Source organism: Microcaecilia unicolor, chromosome 6, assembly GCF_901765095.1.
Source record: "Microcaecilia unicolor chromosome 6, aMicUni1.1, whole genome shotgun sequence".
In the NCBI taxonomy this organism is placed as follows: Eukaryota; Metazoa; Chordata; class Amphibia; order Gymnophiona; family Siphonopidae; genus Microcaecilia; species Microcaecilia unicolor.
The window spans coordinates 231689805-231716438 of record NC_044036.1 but is presented as its reverse complement, the minus strand read 5'-3'; the positions used below and the strand labels follow the sequence as shown (position 1 = coordinate 231716438).

General features: G+C 45.5%; 1 protein-coding gene across 1 annotated transcript in view; it reads right to left on the bottom strand.

Annotated features, from left to right (window-relative positions):
* The window catches only part of PNPLA7 (patatin like phospholipase domain containing 7), a 2530065-nt gene that overhangs the window by 1634678 nt on the left and 868753 nt on the right, over nt 1-26634 (bottom strand). The window contains exon 13 of the mRNA XM_030206608.1: nt 14160-14304. Within this exon, the coding sequence (XP_030062468.1) occupies nt 14160-14304 (145 nt within the window). The remainder of the gene's footprint in view (nt 1-14159; nt 14305-26634) is intronic.

Sequence of the window (26634 nt, the reverse complement as noted above, 5' to 3'; positions counted from 1 at the left end):
TTTTTCGCTAATGTCCTCCAAGCATAACCATTCTCTTTTTATTACCTGACAAACAGCCTCAGTTTTAAGGAAGTGGGTTAATTGACAATAGGCAAATTCATCCCCATCCCCTATGGAGTATTTGGTCTTCAAGGTCTCAAAGGAAATCAGGGAGTCCTCCTCGAATATCTGACCCCAGGTGCTCAGGCCCTCCATATGCCACTGATGGAAAACCCCAGCTTCATTCCCTGGCAAAAACAGAGGGTTAAATGCTATAGGGGCCATACGTGTTAGTATGCATCGCCCCTTTGGGAACAAACTATCCCAATAGTGGAGAGTGACACCTATGGATGGACACATTCCCTCCCTCAGCACTCTAAAGGGCCTAGGAAGCCACATGAGCGACCCCAACGGCCTCATCCCTAAAGAATGTTGTTCAACATGCACCCATTGTCTATCCGGATAATTCTGATACCATTCAATCGCAGCTTTCCCTTGGACAGCCCTGTAGTACCATAGGAGGTTCGGAACACCCAATCCACCACTTCTCCTGTCCTGGTAGAGCAACTGACGCGCTAGATGCGGACGTTTACCCGCCCAGACGAATCGCATAATAGAATTTTGCCTGGATGCAAGAAATCGCCTGGGCAGAATTACAGGTAGCGCTTGAAATAAATATAATAAACGTGGCAACACGTTCATCTTAACAACGGCTACCATACCGAACCACGAAACCTCCTGATCCCCCCATCGTTCTAAATCCCTCTTGATATTACGAATCAATCCCTTATAGTTGGCCTCAATTAATTCAGAAAGGTTGGAAGTGATATTTACCCCCAAGTACTTAATTTGTTTTGTGGCCCATCTAAACGGAAATGTCACCTTCAGGATCTCTACCGTGTCCTCTGGGAGTGAGATATTCAGAGCCTCCGATTTTGTCATGTTAACTTTGAAGCCAGAGACTGCTGAATATTTCTCTATAAGACGTAGAAGAGTAGGAAATGTTGACACAGGACGAGTAACGTATAGCAGAATATCATCTGCGAAAAGAGCCATTTTATGCGTTCTATCTGCTACACGAGCCCCAGACATTCCCGGGTCTAACCTTAATTTTGAAGCAAACGGTTCCATAACCATTGCAAACAGAAGGGGGAATAGCGGGCATCCCTGCCTGGTTCCCCTATGCAGTCCAAACAGGTCCGAATTACTGCCATTGACTCGGATACACGCTCGAGGGGAGTTATAGAGTGCCTGAATCCTCCTAAATTGAGCTCCAAACCCCATGGCCTCCAGAACCTTATACATGAAGGGCCAATTGACCCTATCAAAAGCTTTTTCTGTGTCCAAACTAAGTAGACACAGAGGCATTTGAGTATTTTTTGCTAGGAATATAAGGTCCAATGTACGCCTGGTATTATCCGTGGCCTTACGGTGCGACACAAACCCAACCTGATCAGGGTGTATGAGTGTCGGCATCAATGGGGCCAGTCTATTTGTCAACACTTTAGCCAGTATTTTAACATCGGCATTCAGGACCGAGATTGGTCTATAAGAACCACATTCAACCGGGTCTTTATCTGGTTTGGGCAGCACCGCAATCCATGCCTCCATCATTGAGGGGGGCAAATTCCCTCCATCTCCCACCTGATTAAACAGATCCGCGAGGAGTGGAGCCAACTCTATTGCAAATTTCTTGTAAAATTCATTTGGAAGCCCGTCCAGTCCAGGCGACTTGCAGGAGGGCAGGCTGCAAATTGCCTCTTGTACCTCAAGTGGAGTAACGGGCTTATCTAACAGTTCTCGGTGCTGAAGTGTCAATCTAGAAATTTCACTATCAGCCAAGTAGGTATCGATAGACTCCGAGGAGGGGGCGATCTCTTGTGTATACAGTGTTTGATAAAACTCCCTAAAGCGTTTACGAATAAGATCCGATTTATATAACACCGAGCCTGTGCCGTCACGTACCTGCTTTAACCGTGCGATCAACTTTTTGCCTCTTTAAGTGAATGGCTAGGAGACGTCCCGCCTTATTGGCAAACTCATATAATCCTGCCCTCAACCTCTCTCGGCCCAAGTTGAGCTTCTCTGAATAAATAGAATCCAGCTTCAGCCTTTCTCCGCGCAATTGATTCCATATTTGAGGGGACTCGTGTGCTTTATGTTGACCTTCCAACACATGTATACGATCCATACATCTTGCTATCTGAAGTTTACATGCCCGAGAACGTTTGCTTGCTAGTTTTAAAAAGTAACCCCTTGAGACCGCCTTCATTGCATCCCACACTGTAGCTAAGGATGGGCCTGAATTGATATTAAACTCCAGATACTCTTTCAACAATTTTCTATAGCCCTCCTCTACCTCCTGTTCTAACAATAGGCTGGTATTCAGTGTCCATCTCTTGTCCTTTAGTTCCAGTTTTATATTAGGCAAAGTAACCCACACAGGTGCATGGTCAGAGAGCGTCACATTGCCTATTCCAGCTGTTGGACCTCTCTCTACCAACGAGACATCCACAAATATGTAATCGATAGGCGAATAGGAATTTTGCACTGGGGAGTGGTATGTATCATCTCTGTCTGCCATATGTGTCAGTCTCCACAAGTCTAGGGTACCTAGGGAGTAGGCCAACGACTCCAATGCTAGCGCCTCTTTTCTCCCCTCCGTTTTAGTAGCTCCCGTTCTATCTATACCTGGATTTATAACTGCATTAAAATCACCCCCCAGTATTAGAGAGCCCTGCGCAAATAAGGCTAGCGAATTCTTCACCCTAGTAAAGAACTCTGCCTGTCCACTGTTGGGGGCGTATACAGATGCTATCGTTAAATCAGCCTGATCTATTTGGACATGCAAAAATATAAACTGCCCTCATGGGTCCTTCTTTATTCGCAGTACCTTTACCCCTACTGCTGAATGGAACATTATGGCTACCCCACTTTTTTTGGAAGCCTCAGAAGAGGCACAGTAGACCCCAGGGTATCCCGGGCAGGAGAGAAGTCTTTCATGCTTGCGCCGGAGATACGTCTCTTGTAAGAGAACCACATGCGGCTTCAACTGTTGTAGCTCTTTGCTGTCTCTTTTGCAGCATATTCAAACCTTTAACATTATAGGATAATAGCTTTAACTCTGCACACATTACTCAAAGAATAAATAAAATACAGCTTTGATGTTCGTCAACAACTTTACAGTCCAATGTGCATTACAGTCTGACCGTAGGCTCACTTCAGTCACCCAATCCCACCCTCCTATACCCCTGTCCCAAGTTCCCTTCCGTGTCTGCTTCCTTCCCTCCTCCCATTGCTCTCCCCCCTCTCCATCACCCCGTCTAGTTCCCAACCCCGAAGGACCGTCCTCATTCCCCTACTCCCACCAAACCTATCTAACTCCATCCCCCCACCAGACAGTGCCACAGGCACTGAATGGGCTTTTCAGAGAAAGGAACCCACCAACCAAATAGACCGCCCCTCCCATCTCCCACACAGAGCACACACACCCTCCCTTTTAAATTAATAGCACATTATACCATTCTTCCGTGACACCTCCACTCCTTGTTATAACATTTACCACTTGAAAACTTTCTAACTGCCAAACAGTTTAATAAGTCCCATTGCACTGGCATTAGAAACTGTAACAAAGTCAACCAATGTACAAACCAACTCAGGTCCCTTGTTTCAGAGTCTTCTGACCCACTTGCTTCCAATTCTGCAAGCGGGCTTTCGTGGAAGGCGCTATCCATGTTGGTAACACAGATGTTGGGGTCAAACCCGCTTCATGTAGACTCTGCCATGCTTCAGAGACCCGGCGAAACTGGAGCTGTTTGCCTTTTAATTCAAAACATACAGCGAAAGGGAAGCTCCAGCGATATGCAATTTTTTCCTTGTTCAGAATCTCCAGGACAGGTTTCATTGCCCTTCTCTGAGCCAGCGTGTAAAGTGATAAGTCTTGAAACACCGTGACCCGTATTCAGCTGACGGGCCCGCTGCCAGACCCGCTCCTTAAATGTAAAGGTCGTGAAGCGCACAATTATGTCTCTAGGCCTGTTTGCCATTGTTTTACCCAATGCGCGATGTGCACGATCAATCTCCAGCTCTCCAGGGGCATAGCTCTCTCCCAGTATGTGCTCACAAAGAGTACGCACAACGGTTGGGATATCTTCACCGCCGTCATTTTCAGGTACGCCCCAGAATCTCAAATTATGTCTGCGCCCTCTATTTTCTAAATCATCTATCTTATATTGTAGATCCTCCGCTTGTTCAGCCAGTTGATTGATACGCGTGTCCATTGCCGCATTAGCCTCCGCCTGTTCGTCGGCCCTCTCTTCTAGTGCCACCACGCGGCCTCCCAGCTCTCGCAAATCAAGGCTGATGGAGTCCACATGTTCCAGGATCTCCACCCTCCACATGGGAAGATGCTGTATCGGAGTCGGACGAACGCCGCTGCTCCAGGGACGCATGGTGCGACAGGCCCTTCACCATCCACCTGGTCGAGTGACGTTCTCCCTCCCGCAACTGCAAAGTCGATTCTTTACTCATTATATAGAGCAGGATCTTCCAATCTCATCCACGCGATGCGGCACTGAGTTTGTAGCAGGGCACCACGGAAAATAGCTCAATTAAGCAGGGACGTGCAGGAGCAAGATTTTTAGGCAGCCATCTAGTCTTGTGACGTCACTTCCTCTATTACTTTCATTTTATATTAAAGATGATGCTGTCTTGTTGGCTATGTTTTGTTTCCCCATTTGCTCTTTCAGTGCTTAAAAAACTGCTCACTGCCTTAGCTGAATATTGATTCAAAAGACAATATGCTTAAGGCAAAAGTAAAATCTGTTTGGAAATGCTGGGGTGCACAAGTATGGTTTAGTGTGCACATGTACCTTATAGAAACATGACACCATATAAGAGCAAAATGTATCATCCACTGCAACCAAAACTTCCCTGAGTTCTTTGAGCAACCTTGGATGTATCCTATCAGGCCCCATCGCTTTGTCTATTTTTAATTTAGCTAGCTCATCACAAACACAGTCTTCTGAGAATCGGTCCTGGTTTACTGAACATCCATTCCCATTAGCATTTGTTTTATGTGCGCCTACCCACAGCCTTTCATCCGTTAGCACAGAACAGAAATAATTCTTAAGCAGTTCAGCTTTATCCGTATCAGCTTCTACATATTTCTCCCCCGCATCCTTGAGCCTCACTATACCATTTTGGCACTTCCTCCTTTCACTTATATATCTAAAAAATGTCCCCCAGTTTTATTGTACTGGCTATCTTTTCTGCCATTTGTATTTTTGCTTTCCTGACATCTTTTTCCATCTTCTCTTAGCTTTTCTAGGTATTTTTGCCTGTCTTCCTCTTTCTGTGTTATCTTGTAACTTATAAAAGCTAACCTTTTTTTCTCTTACCTTTTCAGCTATTACATTTGAGAACAAAGCGGCCGTCTTTCCTCCTACTTCTACTTATTTTTGTAACATGAAGGTTTGTTGCCTTTAAAAGAGCTCCTTTCAGTTTTACCCACTGTTGTTCTACTTCCTTCAGCTGTTCCCATCCAACTAACTCTTCCTTGAAATATTCCCTCATCTCAGCAAAGTTAGTTCTTTTGAAGTCTAGAACCTTCAATCTTGAATAAGACCTCTCCTCACATGTTTTAATATTGAACCACACCATCCGGTGAATGCTAGATGCCAAATGGTCATCCACTATAAAATCAAACACTCTCCCTGTTTGAAAGCATCAGGTCCAGAATAGCTTTGTTCCACATAGATTAACCCACAGTGCTTCTTCCTTACCCCAAATGTCCTGCAATTCTGTCATTTTAATATTATTCCTAACATATAAGGACACTCTTCCACCTTTTTTTCCTACCCTGTCTTTCCTGAATATGTTTTGTCCTGTTTGTCTATCCTAATTAGATTGTAAGCTCTGTAGAGCAGGGACTGTCTCTTCATGTTCAATTGTACAGCGCTGCATACGTCTAGTAGCGCTATAGAAATTATAAGTAGTAGTAGGTTACAGCCAGGTATAACTATATCCCCAGCCATGGTTCTCTGAACCATGTCTCCGTGACCGCCACTAAATCCAAGTTGGCTTCTACCATTACCGCCTCTAGATCTAGAAATTTGTTTCCCATACTACAGGAATTGATATGCAAAGGTCTCCAGATATTATTTTTATTTCCTCATTTTTATAAAAGTATTAGATGGGGGTCACGTGATGCTCTAGAAAGAGAAAGACGTGGTCCCGTGAGCTCCCGGGCCCTGGCTTATTAAATTGCATTTAAAGCGGGACGTTTAGCTGGCATCTCTCCCCAAAAAGCGGCGCAAGACATAACTCAGATCTGCATGGACAAATACCTAGGTTCACCAGCGCGAACAATGGCGAATCGAGGGACCAAAAAAGAAAAAGAAAAAACTAAGGCGCCAACCGCGATAGCGGAGGAACGCACCACAAGCGGGGGAACCCTGCTCACAACGGAACAATTGCAACAGATCGTGGAAGCGATGGACACAGCATTAGACCCGAAGCTGGAAAAACTATATACAAAAGTGTCCCACCTGGAATCGCTTATTGCGGACACGGTCCAGCGAGCGGGGGAGCTGGAAAGAAGAATCTCCGCGGTAGAGGATGCAGCAGGCCCCGCGACGCAGAAGGAAAAGAAAATGGCCGCCGCATTGGAAACTCTGCACGCAAAAGTGGAGGACCTAGAAAACAGATCACGGCGGGGGAACCTTCGCATAGTGGGACTGCCAGAGTCAGTACCTGACCGAATGTTACCAGATTTACTTGAAAAATGGCTAGCAGAAGAATTTGCGCTTTCGGACCACACAGGGAAACTGTGCTTGGAAAGAGCACATCGTATAGGCCGGAAACAAGAGGGCAAGCAGGCCTCACGGACAGTGATTGCAAAAGTGCACAATTACGTGCACAAGGAAGAAATACTGAGAGGGTTTCGCCAAAAAAGAAACACACTGCAGTATGAGGGGCAGCAAATCCGTATCTTCCAGGACTACTCAGCCGCACTGCAAGAAAAAAGGAAAAAGTTTACCCCACTGTGCCAGGAATTGCATGATAAACAACAGATATTCAGGTTGATTTACCCAGCGATTTTGAAAATCAAACACGAGGGCAAGTGGAAACAATTTGAGGATATTCAAGAAGCACGAAGTTTTGTGAAGCAACTGGACACGCAAGGCAACACTGAACAGACAAATGGCTGAAGTGCACAAAGAAGGGAGACCTGCAGTGCAAAAGGTTTGTTTGTTTGGGGACCGATACTGAGTAATAAAATAGTTCCAACAAGGGTAGAGCCAATGTAGGGAGGAGGGAAGCCGGGGCCCGGGGGCACGGGAAACCCCAACACCCATTACTATGGGAGAAGATCACACAGGGGGGGGGGAAGGGTGGATAGGGGACACAAGGAATCCCAAAGGAGAAGAGGAGAGAACAGGGGAGGGGAAGGGAGGGAGGGTAGGGATTGGGGATCACACGCAGGGAAGATCATTCAAACGATGGGATTGTATAAGGGGGAGAAGGTCTGTACAAAGGGGGAGACGGGTGGACACACAGTTTAAGCGCAACCAGAGATGGATATTCCAAGGGGGGAGGCTGGGTCCCCTGAGGAATGGAATAGAAGGCAAACTAAAGTCTTATAGAACACATAGAGGGAATGGCTAATCAACAGGGCGGAGGGACAAGATTGATCTCCTGGAACGTGGGTGGGATCACATCCCCGGTTAAGAGGACTAAGATCCTAGGCGCCCTGAAGCGGCATAAGGTGGGAGTGGCATGCTTACAGGAAACCAGGTTATCGCACACAGAACATCAGAAATTAAAAAGGCACTGGGTAGGAGAGGTCTTCTGCTCCTCGGCAGTGGGAAGAAGAGGAGGGGTGGCAATTCTGGTACATAAGGCGGCAGCAATTCAAGCTAAATTGGCGTTTGCAGACAGTGAAGGACATTATGTAGGGGTACAGGTAAATTGGCAGGGTCAGACGCGGCTCTTGGTAGCGGTTTATGCACCCCAGATGGGAGAAAAGAAGTTTTTTGCAGACCTTTTTGCAAGATGCCAAGGGTATGGCTCCGACCCACTAATTATTGCAGGAGATATGAACCAGGTCATGGAGCCGGGACTAGATAGGACTGGCCGACAATCGAGAGGGGGGACGTTGACACCTAGTGTGCTGGAGACCTTCTGTGGTGGGCTGGGGTTGGTGGACCCCTGGAGGTTATTACACGATACAGAACGTGATTTCACGCATACCTCACGGGCCCATGGAACCCAGTCCCGTATTGATTACATTCTTGTCTCGCAACAGTTATTTTCCCAGGTTTTGGACGCAACCATAGGCCCAGATGAGATCTCAGACCACGCTTTAATCTGGATAGATATAGAGGCACAACCATACTACTGCACACCGGGAGGCTGGCGCTTCCCAGCATATCTTTATTCTTCCAATGAGTTTGCCATATATTTAGCTGATAGGTGGGCAGATTTCCAATCGAATAATGCGCAGCATGCGGACAACGCCGGCCTGTTTTGGTCCACTGCAAAGGCAGTAATGCGGGGGGAGGTGATGGCATACATTGGTAGGAGGAATAGGCAAATCGCACAGCGGGTGGTACAGGCAGAGAAGAGGGTAAAACGGGCCAGGCGGGAATATACGGCGCATGCTACACAAGCTTTGTTTGAGTCCTTAATTGCAGCGCGGACAGAGCTAAATAGCCTGCTCCAGGAGAGGTTAATGAGAGCAACGGTGGTACGTAAATACCATCTTAATAGATTCGGGGATCGCCCGGGAGGGATGATGGCTAGGCTGGTTAAAGGAGTTCGCAGACGACAAATGGTGACTAGAATACGGAATGGCCCCCACACTTACACTACAAACCCAGAGGAAATTGCAGAAATTTTTAGAACACACTTTGAAGGGGTGTATTCCGGGGAGCAGACAGGGGCAGAGATACAGGGGAAGATTCAAGAATATCTAACTCAAGCTACAATGCCACATTTAACAGAAGACCAAATGGAGTCTTTAGATTCCCCCATAGACGCCAAGGAAGTGATGAGAGCGTTACAAGCCCTGAAGATGCACTCCGCACCTGGGCTGGATGGGTTTTCGGGTGAGTTTTATAAATTGCTTAAGCAACAAGTGGTGGGACCCCTGATAGGCCTATTCGAAGAGGCGATAGAAGCAGGAAGGCTCCCCAGATACGCGAACGAGGCGATAATTACATTAATTCCCAAACCAGGACGAGACTCTACAGACCCTGCTGCCTATAGGCCTATCTCATTAATTAATGTGGACATTAAGATCCTCTCCCGGTTATTAGCAGAGCGCTTAGCGAATGTACTACCAACGTTAGTGGGGGAGGAACAAGTAGGATTTGTGCGTGGTAGACACTCAGTGTTAAATGTGCGGAAGTTGATTGCAGCAGTGATAGCAACACCTAGGGAAGCTGCAACAGGCCTAGTGATAAGCTTAGATGCCGAGCGCGCTTTCGATAGGGTGACCTGGCCATTTATGTTTGAGACACTAAAGTGGACTGGGATACGCGGCTGGTTCCTACAAGCTGTTAAGATGCTCTATGAAGATCCCCAGGCCCAGCTATTGGTAAATGGGGTCAGAACACAAAAATTCTTGATAAGGCGGGGAACAAGACAGGGGTGCCCTCTGTCCCCGTTACTATTTTTGATAACACTAGAACCCTTGCTATGTAAAATTCGTGCAGAGCCCGGAATCCAGGGCATGAAGGTGGGTGGGGGGGAGGTGAAACTATTAGCCTATGCAGACGACTTATTGATTCTAGCAGATGACCCGCAAACATCAGTGGCGCGACTACTGGGGAGCCTAGGAGAGTATGGGCAGTTATCAGGGTTCAAACTAAATCTGGGAAAGTCCTTGGCGTTACCGATGTCCCCCACTGTTAGGTCTAATTGGAAGGGTCCTTTTCCTTTTAAGTGGGTAGATGAGAAACTTACATATCTGGGGGTGGAAATCCCGGTAGACTTATCGACACTATATAGGAGGAACGTACAGCCGTTGCTAGAGGAAACTAGACGCCTTTTGGGGATATGGGGCTCTTGTCCGCTCTCTCTGGCGGGGCGAATTGCTCTTTTTAACATGATGATAGCACCAAAATGGCTGTACAGATTCCAGTTGCTGCCCTTGTATCTGCGAGGCAGGGAGGAGAAAGCACTGCATGCAGTCTTAAGGAAGTTTTTATGGAATAATAAACGCCCCAGAATAGCGTTGAATGTGCTATGTAAACCTAAAGCACATGGAGGCATGGGATTACTCAGTATCAGGTACCTTACAATTGCTTGCACCATGAGACATGTGCGGGATTGGCTAGCAGGCAGCCAACAATTTACAAACACACAGCTGGAAGCCTCATTGGTGCCGGAGGTACATCTCAGCTGCTTAATGCACACACCAAAAATAAGACCTGTTAGACAACAACCCTTGAACTGTTTCGTGAGATCAGTGAGAGCAATGTGGCGTTGGCTGTGCCGAAGACAAGGCTTTGCAGCAGATGCGACTCCATTTATATCACTACGTCTTAACCCGGATTTCCCAGATGGGTCATCAGCACAACACTTCAAATCCTGGAGGACAAAGGGGATTCAATACCTTTTTCAGATATTGAATGAAGAAGGGCAGGTTAAGCCACTTGCAGATCTACAAAGAGAATTCGGACTGGTTGCATCAGACTTTTATGCACACGCACAGGTGAAACACTATGCTCGCTCCCTGGGTGCAATGAATTTGGCCGAAGATGTACAGGAAACGATATCAACAGCGCTTACTCTAAGATCGGAAGAAATAGTGCCATTGCGATTTCATCATAGGTATCTCCTAGACACAACAGAGGACATTGACTATCGCAAGGTGGCACAAGACTGGAAGCAGGACCTCAAGGTCGAGATAACAGCTGACATTATACAAAGCTTCCTGCTGTCCATCTTGCACAGATCAACGTTTACTAGACAATGGGAACAACAATATAAATTTGCCATGCGGGCCTTTATAGCACCAGCCAGAGCGCGAAGGGCAGGTTTTGGAGTAGGAAATTGCCCCAAATGTGGAGAGGACAGAGCAACTTTGGGCCATATGTTCTGGCATTGTGTACAGATTAGAGCATTCTGGAAGCAGGTGCTGGCTGAGGTCAGCCATCACTGGAAGCGGACAGTGGGAGATACCCCACTGCTATTGTTTGACACATATGCTGTGGCAAAGCCGATTCCAGCGGGATGCACGGGCTTTTTAAGAAGGACAGTGCTAATAGGAAAAAAGGTGATTTTACTTAACTGGAGAGAGACACAGGCGCCCACCAGAGAGCTGTGGAGAACAAAGATGACAGAATTGCTACACCTTGAACTATGTGGACTTCTCGAGGCCGCTCACCCAGATCAGGAGCGGAAAGTATTCCGTGGGGTATGGGAGCGATACTGGAGTACCCTACAGCCTAAGATCAGACAGAGGATCTTGTGCAAATTGGAATAGAGAACTGAGACAAAGTGACACCCGTCAGATCCCTACAGAAGTGACATTAGATCCCAATACCAGAGTCTAGAGGAGGGAGAGGGTGGGAGGGAGGGAGGAGAGGGTGGGGGGAGGGGGGACGAGGGATATAAAATGATAAAAGAATCGGGGACAGCATTTGGGGACTCAAATGTGAAAAAACTTGTTTTGTTAAGTCTTGTGGTTTTGAGACTGATTGATATATACACATTTGTATTGTTTGATTACTTACGGCTTTAATAAAAATCATTGAAAGATAAAAGTATTAGATATCTTACATTCCTCAGAGTTGTTAATGACTTTGGGGCTTTTCTCAGCCACCCCCAGCGAATCTAGTCTAAAGCCCTCTTTAGTACATTAGCCAATCTGTTACGGAACACACTTCGCCCCTTCTTTGATATATGGATGCCATCTCTGCTCAGTAGGTCTTGGAAAAGCATCCCATTGTTAAGGAAACTAAAGAGCTAGCATAGGTACCATCCACGTAAGCACACATTCAGCTCCAGAATGCGAGCTTCCCTAATTTGGCCTTTATCCCCAAACGAGCATAGGCAAACTAGGCATGTGCCTCGGGCCCAAAAGTTTAGGGGGGGCCCTGTCAGATGTGCTCGGATTCAGGAGGCTAGGACTGCTAACTGTCTGGGTTTTTTTAGGATAGTAAAGATTTGTACATTACCTGTCTCAAAATCAGAAGGATGGCTAAGTGGGTGCACATTTTTTAGAGTTTAGCCCATAACAACTCTCCAATGCTCCCCTTTTTCCTGTGCAGAGGCTATGGTAGAATCCAGCCAATGGGAAGGCTGTAGTAGTCACAGGAAGGGAGGGGCTGAGCTTCAGGGGCTGTGGGGGAGAGAATCAGTGAGTGTTTTGGGGGAGATATTGTTGCAAAGGAAGGGAAGTGAGAAGGGACTGCTGTCCGCCAGTGCCGTAGCAAGGGCGGCTGTCACCCGGGGCGGGTCGCCGCTGCGCACCCCCCCTCCCAGGTGCAGCGCGACCCCCCCCCTCAGCGCACATTACCTAGTGGCGTAGGAAGGGGCGGGCGGAAGGGCTGGTCCACCCCGAGTGCACGCTGCTGGGAGCTGCGTCGGCTCCGCTAGTTCCCTGCTTTCTCTGCCCCGGACCAGGAAGTAACCTGTTCTGGGGCACAGGGAGCAGGGAACCAGCGGAGCCGACACCCCCCCAACGGCTTGCACCCGGGGCGGACCACCCCTCCCCCCCCTTCCTACGCCACTGCCGTCCGCTGCGGAAAAGAACAGGCAGCAAATGCCAGAATTTTACATGATGGTGGGCAGACCTGGTGGGAGGCGGGGGCACTGCCTGAATGAGCCCATGATCAGCAGGACAGACAGCACTAGAAAAGAGAGCTAGAAAGTGCATGTCCTGTGGACGTTTCTTTGTATCTGATGAGGACAGTCTCATAGAAATGAAGCTGCCCTTTGAAAATCTGGGCTGGAATGGGAAAGTTCACTGGTACAAATGTACCCATAGACATACTAAGTGAAGGGAAGCTTTCAGCCCAGGGAATTTACTCTGTTTGCTATTAAATTACTCAGGCAAATTCCTTTGAACACTATCCTAATACTGCCTCCACTCTGCCTATATTCTTTCAGAAGCATTAAGAATAAAACTAAAATATTTTATTTTGCTTTTTCCATTTGTGAACCTTTTTTCACAAGTAAAACTTTGTAAATTTATATCTTGGACCCGTTGACCTTAAATCTCACTCTTCAGGCAGTCCATCCTTGGAATCTCTGGTTTTTATCAGAGGCAATAGAGAGAGAATATAACTTGCCCAGCTTCCCTGGTTCTCAGCCCACTGCTGCAGAGTTGCCAAGTTACCCAACTCCAGTACAGGAGGGAGACTTTTTAGGCCAGTCCTGTTTTTGAACTTATATCCCAAGTCAGTGTTCTGTCTGTAGTCTCTGAAATCAACAATTGAAATCAGCACTTTGGGTCCCATAATGTACCAGGATAGGGTTGAAGAAATCCAGGACTGGCTCAGAATTTCCCTCCTGGAACTGGGTAACTTGACAGCTCTCCTTCTCTACCCATTAATCCTCTCCATTCAAAGCATGTGCTTACATAGGCCCTATGCTCACTCACAAACTATTACTATCATACCCACGTGCTGGACGTCAGGACTCACAGAAACAGAATCCAGATCAGCGAACGCACCAGACTCAGAGATCGGCGCTGAAGAGGACTTCGGCTGGGGGGGGGGGGGGGGTTGGGGACCCCCACCAGCAAAGGTACCTGACGGCGGCGGCGGGGGAGGGTTGGCGGCAGCGGGAGTCGAATGTGGCGGGGGAGGGTTGGCGGCGGGAGGGGGGGTCGAATGTAGCGGGGGAGGGTCAGCAGTGGGGGGGATGTGAAAGCAGGGGGGCCAGGGCTAAATCTGCGGGGGCAATGTCCCTGTGGCCCCACCTAGCTACGCCCCTGGTGTGTAAGACTGCTTCATTGGACCACACAGTTAAGAGGAAGGCCAAGGCCACAAACAGGCTAGCTGTCAGAGTGCTAGGAGAACACGTAATTGGCTGAGCTGGGCTGGGCAGTATAGAGATGTAGGTACTAAGGTTATGCAGCAGTGGAGTGTGGAGGGGTGCCACCCTCCATTGAAGTTCTCTTTCAACAGTATAATGTGATATTTCATTTCTGAAAGTGTACATACCTGATTCTAAGAGTTCATCAATTCTCTCTGTCCTTTCTCCATGTTCCTCTTCAGCGGAGAGGGAGATCTCTCTACGTACTGCTTTGGAAGTGCCTCCCTGAGATGTCACACTAGCCAGGGACAGTAGTGGGATAGCTTGGCTCTCCTGTGACAAAAAAATGAATAGGTACTTCAATTTGTTCTACTCACATATCAAGAGACATTCATGGCAGATTTAACTGCATTTTCTCCACTTTAAGTATTAGTCTGAACTTAAAGGATTATTTCTAGACTTAATTATGAGTCTAACTTCACTGCTCCTGAATAAGCAACAAAAACACAATCCTCTGGAAAAAGCAAACCCACAAAAATCAAATACCCACACAGAGAGGAGGAGCAGCATAGCTCAAAAACACTAGTATCTAAAAATAAAGGAGTCAATAATCAGCCCACAGCAGACAAAACACTGACTATGGCGGGCTGAAATAGACCTTTATATTCAATGCCAGGCCATATTTAGCTATTGGCACTGAATATCCTGGTCTTTGGTTGGGCCCAGAAGTGATCCAGGTACTGCCAATATTCAGTGCTAGTACCCAGATAACCAACCAGGCATAATTAGGACTGCTTTTTATGGAATCCTACTTGCTCTGTTAGTTATCTGGACACTGTCACTGAATATCAGTCTTTGCTGTTATTCAGCGGTAGGGCTTAATTTTTTAGAGAATAAAGGAGCTGGAACTGGAGGTAAGAAATAGAGAGGAAGGGGGTAAGCGACTCAGGGGCAGGAGCATCAGCAGAAGAGGGGCTAGATTGGAAGTACAGTGATTATTCTTTGCTTTACTCCAGGCTCACCCCCTCCCTTCCTCTTCACTGCAGGCTGCCTAGAATGGTGGGGCTAGACAGGGCCATTGCCAGGGTTTCTGGTGCCCCTGCAACCTAACAGCGCATCCTACCTGTTCAACATCTCTTCTCTTTATTCCCTCCTCCTCCCACTCCCCCATCTAGCATCTTCTTTTCTCCCTTCTTTCCCCCAGGTTAGCTGAATACCTTTTTATTTGGGGGTAAAGAAGCTCCACCCCTCAGTGTCGCCTTCAATTCTCAACTTCCTATACCAATTTACATTTAGTCAATTTTACGTTAATCATATACCCCTAATTCTATAACAGGATGCCTAAAGTTAGGTGCCATTTGTGCATGTATGTTAACACTAGCATAAAGTGCTATTCTATAATTTAGATGTACAAGTCACTTATTTATTTATTGCATTTGTATCCCACATTTTCCCACCTATTTGCAGGCTCAATGTGGCTTACAGTTTTCTGTCAAGGCATTCGCCAATCCAGAGTGAAAGATACAATTGGTACTATATAAAGAAACATGGATGACATAATCAAATTAAACGATCACGTATAGAGAGAAAACATTCAAAATATCATATAAGTGATGGTGCGTTACAGTTCCTATTATGGATCATTGTGGTATGCCTTGTTAAAGAGATGAGTCTTCAGTGATTTACGAAAGTTGATTAGGTTGTAAACTGTTTTCGGGTCAAATGCGTACTCATGGAGGAAAAGCTGGACGCATGTATTAATCTGTATTTTAGTCCTTTATAGCTGGGGAAGTGAAGATTCAAGAATGTGCGTGGTGATCTTTTAGCATTCCTAGGTGGCAAGTCAATAAGGTCTAACATGTAGGCTGGGGCATCTCCGTGAATGATTTTATGAACCAGAGTGTAGACCTTGAATGTAATATGTTAAGTGGAAGCCAGTGTAACTTTTCTCTTAGGGGTTTGGCACTTTCGTATTTTGTTTTTCCAAACATGAGTCTGGCTGCAGTGTTTTGGGCTGTTTGAAGTTCCTTGATGATTTGTTCTTTACAGCCAGCAAAAAGTGCATTGCAGTAGTCTAGATGACTTAGCACCATTGATTTTACCAGGTTGCGAAAGATACCCCTTGGGAAGAAAGGTTTTACTCTTTTGAGTTTCCACATTGAATGGAACATCTTCCTTGTTGTATTCTTCACATAGCTTTCAAGTGAAAGATTTCGATCCATGGTAATTCCAAGAATTTTTAGGGAAGGGAAAGTTTGGTGTGGTTATAGTGGTAAATTTACTTGTATTATGTTGTGATGAAAGTATAAGACATTGTGTTTTTTCTGCATTAAGTTTTAATTGAAATGCATCTGCCCATGAATGCATGATTTGGAAGCTGTGGTTGATGTCATTGGTAATTTCCTTTAAATCTTGTTTGAATGGGATGAAAATCATGATGTCATCTGCATATATGTGTAGGTTAAGGCCTTGATTGGATAACGATTTGGCCAGGGGTGTCATCATTAGGTTGAAGAGGGTCGGTGAGAGTGGAGATCTTTGGGGGACTCTGCATTCAGGAATCCATGAAGCTGACGTATTCGAATTAGATTTCACTTGGTATGTTCTTGTAGTTAGGAAGCATCTAAACCAATTAAGAACATTACCTGCAACTCCAAAGTATTCTAGGATGTATAATAATATTTTATGGCTTACCATGTCGAATGCACTGGACACGTCAAATTGTAGGAGAAGTATATTGTTGCAAGTTGCAATTGCTTGTTTAAATTTGGTAAAAAGAGTAATTAGTACAGTTTTTGTGCTGTGGTTAGACCAGAATCCTGACTGAGAGTCATGAAGAATTGAAATTTATTTATGTTTAAATCATTTTTATTGATGAAAATATTCAGGAAACACAACTGTGAAGTTGAAACAGTCCAACATGCCATCATCAACCAATTTGTAATATCCCCTTGCCCTCCTTCCCCCCCTTTATCCCCTTTCCCCCCCCCTTCCCCCCCCCCCCTCCATTCTGATCCCTCCCCCCCCTTTACGGGACTCATCATCTCTTAACCCAGTCTTACTACAGCACACATGTCTCTAAAGTCATACATTCAGCAGATGGCTTCGCGCTCTTGGCGCGAGCGTCATCCAGAAGGGACTCCAGCATTGTTGAAATTTCTTCCCAGCTTTCGATTCCATATCAAACAGACCCGCACGCTCCAAGCGCATCATTAGCAACATGCGGGTCCGCCATTGATGCAACGTGGGAGCCCTGTGCGAGATCCACTCTGTTAATATGATCTGCTTGGAAGTGATGGTCGCCTTAGCCACAAACTCTGCAAATCCCCTGGGGCTAGGCTTTAATAATTTGGGGTGTCCAAATAATAGTCCAGCATCGTACAACCACTTTGTATTCCAAAGTTTAGACACAGAGAACAAGATAGATTTCCAGAAGTTCCCCACGTCCACGCAGGTCCAATACATGTGTCCCAGTGTTGCTCCAGTCTCTCCACATTTTGGGCATTCACCCCATGAAGACATTCCCATGTGGAAAGCCCTTCTGGGAGCTACATGGATTCGCATTGCAAACTTATACTGTATCTCCCAATGGCTCGCTGCCGCGCTGACACGTCTAATGGACAGAACATGCGCTTTTAGTTGTGCGGCTGATATGTTAGTATAAAGTTCACTGCTCCATTGTGTTGCTAATCTAATATAGTCTGGCTCCTCTATCGTGTCTTTTATATGTCTGTGATGAAACGTGAGTGGAACTTCCTGCTGGGCCGTCAGGGAAAATGCTGATGGCAGTTCCTCTTGTACATCTTCTGCCAGCGAGTCCCATCCCAAGGAGTCTGTGTAGTGCTTCAGCTGCATGTAATAAAATTTGTCCGTATCTGGAAGGCCAAACTCAGTTTGTAAATCCACAAATGGTTTAATCTTCCCTTCCAGGTCCAAAGCATGTTGTAAATATATCAGTCCCTTGCGCCTCCACCGCCGAAATGTTGGGTATAACATCCCAGGTGCAAACTGTACATTCCCGCAGATGGCCTGCAAAGGTGTTATTTTTGCTGAGAACTTATGTAGGCGGCATACCCAAGACCAGGTCGCTTTCGCCGTTGGCAGTATCATTGAGTACTTCAGGATGTCTGGAATGGGCCCCCCACCTGCATGTAAATAACTTGTAAAGTGCAATTCCGGTATCATTTGGAGCTCTAATTTGGTATTAGAGAAGTCCTCTGTCTCCCTGAACCAGTCATTGATGTGACGCATTCCACATGCCACCGTCAAATATCTCACACTTAATAGACCCAGCCCCCCATATTCCACTGGAGTTGTCAGAGTTGACATTGAGAGTCGCGCCTTTTTCCCCAGCCATAGGAATGATTGTAAAAGTCTATTTAACTTCTTCTCATCTTTTTTTGTCAAATATAACGGTATTGTTTGGAACACATACAACCATTTTGGCACAATGCACATGTTATATAAGGCTATCCGTCCCAAAAGCGTAACAGGTAGTGTTTTCCACATATTCAATCTTTCTGCAGTCTCTTTCAACAGCCGTGTAACATTTTCATTATACATGGTGGTTAGGTCCACTGGGAGCCAAATTCCTAGGTATTTGATTGGCCCTTTGGTCCAGGTTAACTGCTGGGGGCCCCTATGCTGTTTCAGGTCTGACTCTGTCACCGGAAGAATATAAGTATGATTTAACCTGAACCCTGAAAATCCACCAAATCTCTCCACCCTTTCTAATACTCCTGCTAGGGAGTTGTTGGGGTCTGTTATGGTCAGGAGCAGGTCGTCCGCATAAGCGAACACCTTCAGATGATGGTCTTCCACCCTTACCCCCTTCACCTCTTGTGCCCGCCTTAAACTTTCTAACAGAGGTTCTACTGCCAGCACAAATAATAAAGGTGACAGTGGGCAGCCTTGTCTTGTACCCCTTTGAATTGGAAACTCCCTTTCTCGCCTTCCATTTACTATTACACTAGCTGTGGGGTCTTTGTATAGTACTTCCACTGCCTTAAGAAACCATCCTGATATTCCTACCGCTGTCAGTACCTGAAATAAGTAGTCCCAATGTACTAGGTCGAACGCCTTCTCAGCATCAAGGCTTAACACCCACATGGGTATGCTTTTTAGTGTGCATGTCGCCATTGCAAGCATTAGTTTTCGAACATTATGGACCGCTCTTCTTTTCTTTATAAACCTAACCTGTTCTGGTCCTATCAGTTCTGGTAAGCACAGTGCCAATCGCTCAGCCAGTATCTTGGATAATAATTTTATCTCCACATTCAGTAGAGATATTGGTCTGTATGACCCTGGTCTCTCCGGGGACTTGCCTGTTTTCGGAATTAACGTTATAAGGGCTGCATTAGCGTATAGCGGTAATTTACCTTCTTCCACCACCTCCTCAAAGTAACTGAGCAGATTTACTAAAGCTCCGGGGGGTAACAGCTTATAATATTCCCCTGAGAATCCATCCGGGCCAGGGGCTGACCGCATTTTCAGTGCTTTCACTGCCTTTTGCAGTTCTCCCATTGTCACTGGCGTGTTCAACTGTTCTACGTGATGTGTGTGCAATTGTGGTAACTGTGTCTCTTGCAAGTATTTAGCCAATGCCTCCCCCCGGGGCCCTCCTTGACTTTTATATAGTGTAGCAAAATACGTGGTAAAAATTTGACCTATTTGGTGGTGGTCATTGGTCAATCTACCATTTTTGTCTCTGAGGGTGGGCACCGTTCTAGGCCCTCCCCAGTTCTTTATTACTCTGGCCAGCAGGCGTCCCGCCCGATTCCCGAACCTATGCAATTTATATTTATAGAATAGCGCCGACCTCAATTCTAATTCATGTAGTAAAGTATTTAGAGCAATCTGCACTGCTTTCAAATTCTCTAGATTGACCTTCGTTGGTCTGCGCGTATACGTGCTTTGCGCTTTTTTTAATCTCAATTCTAGCAGCTGTATCCCGGCCGCTCTGCGTTTATTGCGCTTACTGCAAAACGCAATAATGTCCCCTCTGAGGACTGCTTTGGAGGCCGACCAGAACAAAGTGGGCTGCTCCCTGGCATGTCTGTTATTGTTTTGGCTATATTCTGCCCATTTATGGGTAAGATATTTTTGAAATTTTGGGTCTGTAAATAAATATGCTGGAAATCTCCATCCTCTTCCTTTCCCTATGTCCCCTTGCAATTCCAGGTCCATCCACACTGGCGAATGGTCCGATATTGCTTCTGGGCCTATATCAGTTCCTATCACCTGCGAGAACATTGCTCTGTCTATTAATATGTAATCTAACCTGGATTGCGTTCCATGAGCCCTGGACCTATGTGTGAATTCACGTTCTGTCGGGTGCAGGGCTCTCCAGGTGTCTATCAAATTCAGCTCTCTAACAAATAATTTCATTTCTCTGGCCCTATTCCCTGAGTAATGGGGTGAAAGGTTATTAGAACAGTCTAAATCTGGGTTATGCACCAAGTTGAAATCTCCTACCACTACCAACCTTTGCTTATCCTTAACATTACATTTACCCATTAAAGATCTCAAGAACTCGGGATTGTAAGTATTAGGGCCATAGAGTACTACCAAAATGATCTCTAATCCTGGCATCCATACCTTCACTATAATATATCTTCCCTCCTTCCCTATAGCTACTTTTGTCGCTTTATAGGCCAGCCCTTTTCGGAAAAGGATTGCTATCCCTCCTTTTTTCCCTTGTGCTGGCACGGAACAAATTTCTCCTACCCATTGCCTTTTTAGTTTGTCGTGTTCGGTATCTGATAAATGTGTCTCCTGTAAACACGCTATGTCTGATTTGTGCCTTTTTAAGGCTGTAAGTATTTTCGCTCTTTTTATTGGGGAGTTTACCCCCCCTACATTCCATGTTGTTATTCTGACAGGCATCTTCCTCTTGAACTTCCCATCATAACAACTCTACTTCCCATAACCTAAATATCCCTCTTCCCATAAACCTGTGTTCACCTGCCTGCTGTGAACCAGAAGTGATTGTGTGTGTGCTAATGCTTATCGTTACTCCTACTGTGTCCCATGTCTTCAATAATTGTACCCCTTGTGTTTTAATTTCTTCAGATGTCCCCCATCCCCCCTTCCTTCCCGCCCAACCCACCCGTATCTCTTCTCCCCTAACCCAATTATACCCTCTCTCCATCTTCTGGTGCCCCAAAAGATCGAGTAGCGAGACCTTCGAGCACATGGGACCCCCACCCTTGTATATGACTTGACCCTTGTAAAATGTTCGATTTCGTTTGTAACTGCCCTGTCCACAGCGTTACCTTTTCATACGTTTGCAATCAGGCCCGCCTCCAGTACTGCTGCTTTTGCTTCTGCCACTGTTTTAAACATTTGCCACTGTCCTTGTATCAAGATTCGCAAGGTGGCTGGAAATTGCAACGTGAACTTCACACCTTTCTGGGCTAATATTGAGCAAAGTGAGTGAAATTGCTTCCTCTTTGATTGTACTTCAGCTGAGAAATCCTGAAATATTAATACTTTATGTCCTTCGTGTGTTAGGGTGTCTCTGCGCGTTCTGAAACCTTGCATGATTTCCATTTTGTGGCGGTAGTTAAATATCTTGGCCATTACCACTCTCGGCCGTGTCTTGCCCTCGAGTTTGCGGCCTACTCGGTGTGCTCTTTCTATTACCAGCGGGCCTGTGGCATCTGAAATCGCCAATTCTTTACTCAGCCAGTTTTCAAGCCATGGCGTTAAATTCCCCTCCGGAATATTTTCTGAAAGTCCTACCACCCGGATGTTGTTCCGGCGTGAGCGGTTTTCGAGATCTTCTAGTTTTTCATGGTAGCCTTTTAGTTGCTGTGTTAGGGCAGCTATATCCGGGCCATAACCTCTCCCTTCGTCCTTCAAGGCCGACATCCGTGCCTCGAGATCTCCCACTCTCGTCCCTATACCGTCCATTCGCGTGGCCAGGCTCTCCAACTTTTGCTCCATCGTTGCCCATTTCGGCTCCCATGCTTTTGTGACCGCCATGGTAAGTTGTGTGAGCTGCGTCTCCGTGAACTCCCCGAGCAATTTACCAGGTTCGTCCGCCATTTTGGATTCCGGGTCGGTCGTCTTGATTTTCTCTTTTTTCCCGGATCGCTGTGCCATCGCTCCAATCGTCTTTCGCAGATATTTGTCCATAAACTAGGGCAATCTCAACTGTAGGGTCTGCGTCAATATTTTCATTAAATCACTGCACTTTTAGATCAATTTCGGGCGGGAGTCTCGGAGCTTCAGCAACACGCTGCTGTTCAGCTCATGCCCTCACGTGGTCCTGAAATTTATTTAAGTAGTCGGTGAGTTGCTTGGTAACCATACCTTCCATTAATTTGGTTACCAGGGGGATAGATGCTACTGGGCGATATTTTTTTTTGAGTCCTTAGGGAAGAGTCCATTTTGTAGCATATAATTCAATGCATTGTGAGGTCTGATATAACTTGTTGAGGGGCAAATTTTATAAGGTTGTTGGGGCATATGTCTAGTTTGCAGTAGGACTTGGTGAACCTTTTGATCGCTTGAAAGATGGTATCATCCAAGAGTGTGTCGAAGATAGTCCAGGTTTGGTCAGCTGGATGTTCACTGGGGATTGAATCTAGACCATTGAGGAATTTTACAGTCGATGGTACTGACTGATAATGTGAGTCGTAACTTTACAATTTTCTCTTTGAAGTATTTTGCAAGATTGTCTGCTGATGGTGTGTCTGCGCTGTTTGAAGTAACCGGTGTAGTATCTAATAATGTGCTCACATTGGAAAAGTTTATGTGTATCCTTATAGTCTGGCCCAATTTTAGTTTTGTAATATGATCTTTTGGTTTGTCTAATGGTATATTTGTATTTTCTTTGTAGTTGTTTCCAAGCGTTGAATGTGGAGTCGTCTTTCTTTTTATTCCATGCTCCTTCTAACCTTCTAACTTGTGTTTTTAGTTTTTTCAATTCTTCATTAAACCATGGTATTGAATTCTTTCTACGTGATGTTCTGGATTGTAAAGGTGCAATGTTGTCTAATATATTTCTGCATCTGTTGTCCCATTCTAGAAAAAATTGGTTTGAGTCTTTTTTGCTGTCCATTCATTGTTATAAAATTGTTGCCAAATATTAACGGGTCAATTGGGCCTCTCGTGGTATAGGTTAAGCGATCTTGTTTATGGTGTAAATCTTTTTTTCGCCATTGAAGAGAAAGGTTTAATTTGTAATGGTCAGACCATGGTATAGCTATCCACTTTGTAACTGTTAATACAAGATTTAAAACTGAGGAGAGTTTATATGTAATGATGTCTAGTGTGTGTCCTTTCATATGGGTTGATTGAATATTTGGCCAGTGGAGATCCCATAGTTGGAAGAAATCCTTGCATTCACGCACATTAATTGAGTTGGGGTCTTCAAGGTGAAGATTGATATCTCCTACTATAAGAAGGTTGGAATTAGAAACGCATGCGTTCGATATGAAGTCCATGAAGTGTGTTTGGCAATCATGCCAATTTCCTGGTGGTCTATAAAACAGAATTACGTTTAGGTGGTCAAGCAAATTTATATGACTGATTCTAACTGAGGCAATTTCAAGTTGGGGAAGTATGGATTCGGCTATAGTTGTAACAATGAAGTGGGATCTATGGATTACAGCTATACCTCCTCCTCTCTTTTCATTCCTTGTCCAGTGGGTAATTTTGTATCCTGGGGGGCATAGATCTAATATTATGGAGTCTTTAAGATCATGAATCCAGGTCTCACTAATGAATAGAAGATCAAGATTGTCTGTTGTGATCTACTACTACTACTTAACATTTCTAGAGCGCTACTAGGGTTACGCAGCACTGTACAGTTTAACAATGAAAGACAGTCCCTACTCAAAGGAGCTTACAATCTAAAGGACAAAATGTCAAGTTAGGGCAATCTAGATTTCCTGAATAGAGGTATGGTGATTAGGTGCTGAAGGCGACATTGAAGAGATGGGCTTTGAGTAAGGATTTGAAGATGGGCAGGGAGGGGGCCTGGCGAATGGTCTCAGGGAGTTTATTCCAAGCATGGGGTGAGGTGAGGCAGAAAGGGCGGAGCCTGGAGTTGGCGGTGGTGGAGAAGGGTACTGAAAGGAGGGATTTGTCTTGAGAGCAGAGGTTACGGGTAGGAACGTAGGGGGAGATGAGGGTAGAGAGGTAGGGAGGGGCTGCAGATCGAGTGCATTTGTAGGTGAGTAGGAGAAGCTTGAACTGTATGCGGTACCTAATCGGAAGCCAGTGAAGTGACTTGAAGAGAGGGGTGATATGAGTATATCGGTCCAGGCGGAAGATAAGACGTGCAGCAGAGTTCTGAACGGACTGAAGGGGGGATAGATGGCTAAGTGGGAGGCCAGTGAGGAGTAGGTTGCAGTAGTCAAGGCGAGAGGTAATGAGAGAGTGGAAGAGAGTTTGGGTGGTGTGCTCAGAGAGGAAAGGGCAAATTTTGCTAATGTTATAGAGGAAGAAGCGACAGGTCTTGGCTATCTGCTGGATATGCGCAGAGGAGAGGGAGGAGTCAAAGATGACTCCGAGGTAGCGGGCAGATGAGATGTGAACAGTCTGTTATAGTTGTTGTTTTGTTGACTACCGATCTTGCATTTATATATCCCAGTTCGATTGATTGGTAGGGGTTGGTTAGGGTCGAAGTTGTATTAATTTTTATTAGTTGTCTATCCTCTTGGAATCTGGGTTTGTTGTGTCCTTTCTTTCCTTATGTTGATTGTGACCGTATGTAGTAGATTTTCCTTTTAATTGGCTACTATTCTTTTGGTAAGGTGTGTTGTATTTGGGTAGTCTGCAGGGTTCATGTACTGTTGTTGTCTGTGAGAGGGGTAGAAAGTAGATTATTAAGAGCACTTTGGTAATATTCATTTTGTCATTGATTTTGTACAATACAGTATGAGTTAAAGTGAATCAGTGGTCAACAGTACAAAGCAGTAGTAACTGATGGGAATTTACAGTCAGTAGTGCAATTAGTATAATGCAGTATAATGCAACAGGAGCAGTAGTTACTGATGAGAATTTACAGTCAATAGTATAATTCAGTATAATGCAGTATAACGTAGTAGGAGCAGTAGTAATTGATGGGAATTTACAATCAATAGTATAATTCAGTATAATGCAGTAGGAGCAGTAGTAACTAACGAAAATTTACAGTCAGTAGTACAATTCCTTATAATGCAGTATAATGCAGTAGGAGCAGTATTAACTGATGGGAATTTACAGTCAGTAGTACAATTCCTTATAATGCAGTATAATGCAATAGGAGCAGTAATAACTGATGAGAATTTACAGTCACTAGTGCAATTCAGTATAATGCAGTAAATACAGTAGAAGCAGTTAAAGGTCAGTACCATCGATACAAGTCTATAAGAGTAGATGAAAAGTCAATGAATTATTCAATGATCCTTATTATAAATACCTTCTACTGAGAATGTGTTCTAGTAATGGTTATCAGAGTCAGATGTTCATTGTATTTGAGCAATCAGACATCAGTCAATAGATACCGCATGCGGGTTGTGGTCCGGCCTGTGGTCCCAACGGTCGGATGGCCACGTGGTCGCTCGGTCATTCATCCAAGACCATCAGTTACATTTGGCGGCGATCAACTTTCACTTCGTCTATGACCTTTTGGTAGTGGCCATCTAGGAGCAGGACTACTTTTGCCCAAACTTCTTTCTGATCGATTTTGTAACTATGGGCAGGACAGTTATGGAAGCTGGATTAGCAGTTAAAGGTAGATGATGGGCAAAGGCAATAGGACCAACCAAAGTTTCTGTGTGCGGTCCTAGTAATATTTTCGCACAGCTTCCCACAACAATTTATGTCAGTATCGTCCCAGTACTGCGTGGCGGGTTCTCTATTTATCCCCCTTTCCTCTTAATCATAATCAGCTGGTAGCTTGCCATTTAAGGGGTGTGTGTAAGCGCCGGGCTTCCACAAATCTTTACCTGAGGCAGGGACTTGTGGTGGCGTGCAGCAACATGCGATGGTTCATCGAGAGGGATGGCGTTCGAATGGTCCGCTCAGTGAAGTCTCCGTCCCACTAGCCAGGTTTGCTGTTCAGGTGGGTTTACGCTCGAGTCAACAAGTTACTAAATGTGGGTGAGAAGGCCCAGCAAGGTAGCTTAGCGCTCCCAAATAAAAGAAGGTCGTGGTTCTATTGCCGCCCAGTGAAACAGACAACTTCTGACGTTCTACTCTCCCGATATGACTTTCAATCGTTCGGGCTGGCAATGGTCACTGTCAAATCGATATCTACTACCTGTTTTAGGTCAGGCGAGTCGCCGCCATCAGCCGTTGGTAACATATGGCAACTCAAATGAGTGGTGACACAAAATACCTCGAACCTCAAGAGTCCATGTATCGGGCCAGATGATAGTTCGATTTTGTTCTACTGACCAAAGGACGGTGTGATGGTCGGTTTGATGGTCAGAATTAAGGGTCATTTGGTGATTTTGCCCGATTTTTCAGCTAACTGTTATCAGAGCTAGCTATAACGTGGACCCTTAGGCAGCGGCCATTTTCAAGCTTATACCCCCGGATTCTATAAACGTAACCCAAATCTGGGCACAGATCCCAGATCAGTGAACAAACTAATTAATGAGCCTTTAACAATCAGTTATTGGTGTTAACTGACACTCATAGGATTTACACATGGATCTGCCTATG